This window comes from Ziziphus jujuba, chromosome 9, assembly GCF_031755915.1.
Source record: "Ziziphus jujuba cultivar Dongzao chromosome 9, ASM3175591v1".
Lineage (NCBI taxonomy): Eukaryota > Viridiplantae > Streptophyta > Magnoliopsida > Rosales > Rhamnaceae > Ziziphus > Ziziphus jujuba.
Genome location: NC_083387.1, coordinates 26,830,551 through 26,838,188, shown reverse-complemented (window position 1 = coordinate 26,838,188; position 7,638 = coordinate 26,830,551). Strand labels below are relative to the sequence as shown.

Below are 7,638 nucleotides of genomic sequence, written 5' to 3'. Positions count from 1 at the left end.
GAGCAAAATGACAATTCAGATACATTTCAAAATGGGGGAGGAGAGATAGCTATTCACATATGAAATTTGCTTTAACAAAATTTTTGCTTTGAAAACACTTGAATTCCTATATGTCATACACTGATATTTGCAATCAAATTTTAACCAGAAAATGAAGAAAAGAAAGGGGAGAAAAAGAATCCATAAGAGCTCGAGACAGCAAAAGCTCTACCATAAAAATCATATATATGTTTGTTTATTTATAAATGTCCATGCTCCTCCAATGATGATTCAGAAGAAGAGTCATCTGTTGTTGAATTTGAGATTGTCTCCGATTGACTGGAGCCCTCGCTATCTGATATTCCAGTGGGTCTCTCTTCACCAGGTTGTTTCAAGTACCAATACATAATGCTTGCAGTCAAGGTAAGGATCATTTTTTGATTCACCTGACAAAAATGTAACAACATATGTATGTAAGGCAAATGCAGATGAACAACAAAAATGCATGAAGTTTCTCGTTGAAAGACTTTCATTTAGTGCTGATCCTAAGATTACTATTTCTTCCTCAAGCAGGAAGTCACTTGTAGTACCTCCCCTCAACATAAAAGAAGAAGAGCAGCCAGGCAAGTGAACAGAAAACTGGGAGAGGACTAGACTTCACAGATGTTTTCTTACAGAGGTAAATAATTCAAGAGTTAATAAAAGACAAGTATTGAACCAACCATCTTAACTTTTATTGACCACCTAAACTACAAGTTCATTGGTGTATGCTGCCTAGTCAACATTGGTAAATGAAACTGAAGAAAAACGTTATTTGCCACAAAATATAATTAACATAATGAATTTTTCTTAATTACCCGAGTGGTCATCATATGTGTTGAGAATTTGACAATGCGGTTATAGGATATCATATATGTGTAGAATAATAGATTTCTTTTAAAGAAAGTCCAATTGTCATAATTGGTTTTCATGGAAAACAAACTTGGGCAACAATTGCACTCATAAGTGCGTAAAATGATGTCCATGCCTACTTTTCCTGTTTTCAAAAATATGTGTAATGGCAGAAGTACCTCAATTATATCTTCAGGAAGCAAAAATATTGAACATCCAAGCTTCCTTGCAATACTGATTATGTAGGTGGCATTCATCTTTTTCTCCTCATCTGACAAACATCCAAGTTTATAAACATGATTAACAGAAGAAATAAAGAATTGCAGTAGTCAATATCTCAGATTTAAGATTTGCATCAACCAATGAAATTATTGAAGAATGTGCTTTAGTTAATAATAAGCCTGTCATTCTACATTATAAAGTTAGTATAAGGCAAACTATATGATTAATGATTTCTACATGATAAGTCCATTTGAAGCAATCAGTTCTTCCATTTGAATCATGTTACGGTGTGTTTATGTTTGGCTTGGCAAACATAATTGGATCCACTTTGTAACAAATTAAGCTTTAGGATTGATGTGTTTGAATCTCACTAGGCCAAATTTTATGCTAACTTATTGTTTAAAACACACTTTTTGACCAATATTTGACGAGTCTATATGTGCTTAGACACATTCCTGAACCAATCTATATGTTGCACGTGTAAAGTTTTGTTTTGTCCAATACTAGACGAGTCTATATATAGGAGGTCACATGTTATAAACTTTTAGGATTGATGGTAACTAACAATAACTATAAATAACATACACAAACTCTATCTGAGTATGACTTACTCAAGAAACTTTGATCATGTAGAAAAGAAGTAAACATACCAGTCACTCCTTTTGTAACTAGACTCCAGTTGACGACTCTAGGCTGCACAGCACTAAGCAGCTCCAGGAAAAAAATGCCATCTGACAAACTTTTGTCCTGTAAAAGTAAAATAGTAACATCTAATGAATTTCAATGTTCCCTGTTTACTGAAGAAAAAATGGTAATTCAACTATAAAAGAAAAATCACAACTTGAACTTATGTGCTTTAGTGAATACAAAGTTACATTTCATGTATGCATAAGCATTCAGGGAAAGCTATCAGTATCAGGCACTATAGTACATGAAATAAGAAGCATAGCAAAAGAAATGTTACCCTAAAGCTTTCCATTCGGCTCTGGCTTCCCGAGTTGCTGACTTTTGTGTTGGCCCATTCTAGAATATCAGCATCTGTGATTTCCTTCCCATGAGAGTGGAATCTCAAGTTCTTTAGTAGTTGGAGGATGTTGCACCGCATCAATTGCCACAAATATGCTGAAGACAAAAGCCAAAACTCTTAAAGAAGCATAGTAAAGATTATTCACTCTTGAGTCGTGATAAAAATTGAAGAATTCATTTTGGTGCATTTTAAGAATGCTATCAAAAGAAAACTAAAAGTCATTTCCTAATAATTTCTAGTGTGCTAGTGACAGATCTACCAGAATACATACCGAGTATTAACTTTTTGTTCCCTTGTACAATATCATTTCCAGCAATATTTACCAGGGAAAACTTCAATTGTTTCCCAATTTTTACAACTTGATTGCAGTTTTCTACTTTTCTGAATGGCATTTTAATTGGAGGCTTATTTGCAATCTTCCAATTAACAATTCCTGGTGAAACCTTGTCTAGTGTCTCCAAAAGCACCCACCTGCAGACAACCAATTTCACTTAGCACTGGATAAAATATCACAGTCAAATGGTAGGAAATATCAAACTTCTAAAAAAAACAATCATTTCAACATGTAGTAGAAGCTAAAGTTTCTGACTTCGTTCTGTTTGAATTATGAGAATTAAGACAGAAGTTACTTGGTAATTGTGTTGGAAACATCGCTGAACAGAATTTGACTTATTATTTTCAAAGATTTTTATGAAGTACTATGAAATTGATTATAAACTAAAATACTTAACCCGTTTCTAAGGTCTTCAAAGACATTGTCGATATATGATGAATTTCCAAGACTGTTCATCCAGAAGCGAAATGCCCTTTCTTCTCTGGAGATTTGGGTGTCATCTGGCAAAGTTTCCAGGAAAGATATTTGCTTTGTTTGAGTTGAGAGCCCATTCCTACAAGTAAAAGTAAAAGAGAAAAGCATATGAATTATCAATTCTTTATGGACTAACTAAACATAAATTTAAGTATCGCAAAAATTATAAAATCCTGTGCAGGATTTTGAGTTAGAAAATTTTAAACAAATTTAGGGAACTCAAATATAAATGCAGCTAACATCACAATGGAAGATTTTGTCCAACTAAAACATGCTCACGAGCCATTAAGGTTGTGGTTGTAGCCTCATATAGCATGCATTGTGAAGCTCTACAGAGATTTATTCACTGCAAAACTAGTCACTTTAAATAAATAAATAAATAAAAAATAGATATTTCTCAAAATGGGGGGGTCATTCTCACCTATGCTGGAAAATATGCGCAACAAAAGCAAGGTTAAGATTTGGTGAGCCTTCAACAATATCTTTAGCAGTTAAGTATCTCTTGCAACCCATCCTATCTGCATGTCCAAGTACTAACTTTGCTCTTTCCAAAGGATCTTTTGCCGCCAATGCAGATGGTTGGCTGTGTTCAGGTGCAAGAACATTTAACAAGTGAGCATATGCCTCTGCATCCTGCAGGGAAAATTAGAGTTAGTTATGGGCTGAGAATAGCATGTGAAAAACAGTATTGCATCACTATTTATTCTTGTCTACCTTCACATCGGAGGAGAAGTTTGTGACTATCTTTTTGTACCCAGCTTTCTTTAATTGAAAATTCATCCATCTTAGCAATATCTTCTCTGGTGGAAGACTCATCAACTCTTCCACATCCTATACATTTTAAATGTAACAAGAGAACAATTATCAGAGAGTTTATTGATTTAGACACCTGTAACACTAAGATTAGAATGAAACAGAAGCTAGTGCACCAATAAATCTTTACCTTACTATCATCAACCAACTCGACCAACTGCGGTGTTTTCTTCAAGTTGAGGTCTGCCAATAATTGTATCTATGGAGCACAACAATAAAAGAGGTCAATCAATAGTTAGTATAAATACAAGGTAAACATTACACATATCATATACACTGCATTTCTACTATATGGATCCCTAGGCTAGGAGGCTTCCAACATTTACATATCTTTCATCACTTTTCATGATAATGTATATAAAAACCTCAATAGAAAGTAAAATCAATTAGATAACCATGGATTTTTTTACCTTGATAATTTGAGAAATCACTCCAAGCACTAGGTGACGCTGAAATAAGACAATGAGGATGTTATTCATATTTATCATTAGGATTGTGAAAAAGCATTGAATTGTGATATATCATAAAAACAAATATGTGAATTCATAAGAATCCATCTAGCAAGAGAATATGATTGACATTGGTTTTAGGTTAAACTCCTGGAGCTGTTATTCCTTAATTCAACCATGGTAAATTGCAATGTTTTTCACAAAGTTATTTGACACTTGCAAACTCTGATACCTTTTAGATTAGATAGTTTTCAACCAGAAGATCATGCTCCATAAAACTAAAGATGTGACTGAACTATCAAGCACACTTCTAACTAGTTAAGCAACTACCTAAAAAATACAAAAGAAAAAAGAAAAAAAAGATTCTTCTCATTATTTCACTTGTTTATGATATCCTGAACAAAGGCTGAAACAAAAGTTCAAACCAGATTGGCAAGAAAAATAAGGAAAACGTGAGGACATAAGAAATTATGACACCTAGAAGATAACTTGGTAACTGTTTTTCATAGGTGAGAAATTAATGATTAAAGCAGGGAAAGGAAACATTCCCTGTATACTAGCAGTTCTATAACAAATATATCCTTAAAATAGTCCACAGCAAACTAAAGCAGCACTGTAACTAACTTGTGAGAAACTTTGGAATTCACAGCAGGGATAAATAGCCTTATGTCGGATTCAAAAAACTGTTTCCAGTACTCCTGTGTCTTGGAAGCCTTTCATTTCAAAGACATATACTCTACAAATAAGGCTCTAAAGAAATCCAGGAAACCAAACACTTAGTGCATCAATCAGTCAATGCATCAGTCAGTCATTGATTAACAGATATTAAAATCTCAAACCAACAAAACAAAGCAACACAGATTGATAATGACGATGTATGTGTGTTTGTGCGTGTGAACATCAATGAAAAAGCATCAACACATACTGTATGTGTGTTTATGCGTGTGAACATCAATGAAAAAGCATTAACACATACTCTTCCTTCAATGAAGTCCTGGGTCCCTATATTAACTACAGTGCATCCAATAGCCTTGGCAGAGTTGAGGCAGAGTGTATGGTTTTCATTTCTTTCCCAGGGGTTTAGTGCTCTCTTGGTATTGATAGCTCGTTCATCGATTGTTCCCGGAACTGCCACATTGATTAGCTTACTGCAGAAGAACAAAATGATTCTAAATAATCAAACCCACTTTGAAGAAACAAGTAACTTAACAATTTTAACAACAGAGACAAATATGATCACCATAGAAGTACTCCATCCTTTACGATCTCGAAAAGATCATTAGTTGAAGGATCAATAGGAATGTATCTCTTCAGGAACTCATCTTCTGCAAGGTAGTTGTTGATATGGCCAACATAGGATGCCTTCTCAGATTCACTAATGGTGTGGAGCAGTGTAGTGGTTGCAGCCTTGAGAAATGCGGATGAGTTTTTCGCAGGACTTCCATTTCTAGAACTTAAATGGGCTTGGAGTTTCAGATAAACCTGCCATGTTTAAATTTTGGGTAAAACACATAAGATTGAAGATCTTAATTTAATCACGGATATCAAGCTTCCAAAAATTTTCTTACCCTTATGTGTTACAAAAAAATTCCATTTTTATTGGAAAATGTTCTGATCATCTATATAGAGGGGACATCATTTCTCACTGATAACCACATATTTGATCTTGAATTTACGAAATCCCATCTTATTACAGACTGTTTAAGCAGAGCATGAAAAGATTTTATAATGTTTAAAATATATACTATATTCCCTTCATTCGGTTTTAAAAAAGATGGAATTTTTTTTTTTTTCACAGGAAAAGAAAAGTTGGTTTCTTTTTCTTTCTTTTTCTCTGTTTCTAGGACTTCCACTATAATAGCAGTAACCAAACACACAAAAAGATGTTATCTTGAATACAAAATGAATAGAATGGAAGTTGTGAAAAAAGACTTCCACTATAATAGCAGTAACCAAACACACAAAAAGATGTTATCTTGAATACGAAATGAATAGAATGGAAGTTGTCAAAAAAGAAAAAAAAAAGAAAACAGACCCTGAGGAAGAATTCAAAATCAACGTCATCTACGAGGTTGTGATGCAAATTCTGTATGAAAGATGCTCTGTCTTCCTCAGTCAGATTCTCTCCAACACCTTTGAGCCTCGACATCTTTGAACTCAGGTCTGCTAGCGTAAGCTTCCCCGTCTCCCTCTTCATGCTCATGAACTTCAAACACCCAAAAAAACAGAGAAAAGAGAAATCTTAATCTCAACCCACCAAGAGAAAAAACATAAACAAAAACAAAACAAGATCATAGTAGAACTCACATGGGACTTCAAGCTGCGAAGCTCGACTTGGGTGAACTGGTTTTGCAGCCATGGATCTGAAACCAGAATGCCCACATAACCAGACATTTCTTGACGTCCAAAGCAGCTGATATATAAATCAACGTATATGTATATATAAAAGAAAGAGAACGCTCTTCCTCTTTCCTCTTCTTCCTCTTCTATGCAGATAGAGAGAGAGAGGTCTGATGAGCTCTGTTTTGCTTTAAATCTATCTAGAAGACTAAAACAGAGTTTTTCTTTATATATAAATATATTTGATATTTTTTTTTGGTAATTATTTTTTTGAATTTTTTTTGGGCAGAGATATTGTTCTGTAATGAAGAAGGAAGAAGAGGAAGAAGAGGAGGATGAGAGTTGGGACGGAGTAGAGCTGTCAGAGTTCTTTGCAAAGTTTGATTGAGATTTTCAAATTATGATGATGACCCTCTTCTTCTTCACTCTCTCTCTCACTGGAAACATAACACTTGGGACTGGGACCCACTTACTGTACTATGATCCAATTCAAATTATGACCTTTATGTCCCCCCACCCCCCCCCCCCCCCCCCTCTCTCTCTCTCTAGCTCTCTACTGTTCTCTTTACCGTTGTACTCTCAATTTTAAAATGTACAGTCACTTTGAACTTGAAAGATTTGTTTCACATTACACCCAAAAAAAAAAAAAAAATGATTAATTAGTAATTGAATTTGTGATATATATATATATATATATTAATTTAAAAGATGAAACTTTGTTTTGGTGACTTTTAAAATGTTGAACATGGTTTGATACAAGCTTTAAACATAATTTTTTTAATCAAAAATTCATGTAATAATTTTTTTTAAGTACATGTAATAATTTTTTTTAAGTAAAATTAGAAAAGGGAGATTGTGTTTTATGAGGGTATCTTGAAAAAGAAAATCTGAAGTAAAATATATAAGGAAGGTTATTAATGATGTTGCTCAAGTTCATACCTTTTTTTTTTTTGGTGGTAATTTTGGAAGTGAAGGTTGTTAAATACTTTCTATCTTTATTATCTTTTAAGCTCAAGTCCATACCCTTTTTTTTTTTTTTTTGTTGGTAATTTTTAAAGTGAAGGTTGTTAAATACTTTCTATCTTTATTATCTTAGGTGATCTGTCAAT

The 7,638-nt window shown here is 33.7% G+C and overlaps 1 protein-coding gene across 1 annotated transcript; it reads right to left on the bottom strand.

Moving 5' to 3' along the window:
• Nucleotides 1-6,919, bottom strand: LOC125424313 (fimbrin-2). The gene is made up of 14 exons (XM_048481378.2): nt 6,497-6,919; nt 6,225-6,395; nt 5,430-5,671; nt 5,166-5,337; nt 4,151-4,189; nt 3,871-3,939; nt 3,642-3,758; nt 3,349-3,560; nt 2,851-3,006; nt 2,391-2,590; nt 2,057-2,214; nt 1,743-1,839; nt 1,050-1,141; nt 1-425 (listed from the first exon to the last, which is right to left on the bottom strand). The coding sequence occupies exons 1-14, from the start codon at nt 6,581-6,583 to the stop codon at nt 240-242; spliced, it is 1,998 nt and encodes a 665-aa protein (XP_048337335.1). The 5' UTR covers nt 6,584-6,919; the 3' UTR covers nt 1-239.
• Nucleotides 6,920-7,638: the final 719 nt, after the last annotated feature.

Bases quoted from the DNA above. Each gene is read 5' to 3' on its own strand.
- LOC125424313 (XM_048481378.2), bottom strand. From the start codon at position 6,583: ATGTCTGGTTATGTGGGCATTCTGGTTTCAGATCCATGGCTGCAAAAC. The intron at 3,940-4,150 runs GTAAAAAAATCC...TGTGCTCCATAG, and splicing joins TGATTTCTCAAATTATCAAG to ATACAATTATTGGCAGACCT. The intron at 3,007-3,348 runs GTGAGAATGACC...TTTTACTTGTAG, and splicing joins GCGCATATTTTCCAGCATAG to GAATGGGCTCTCAACTCAAA.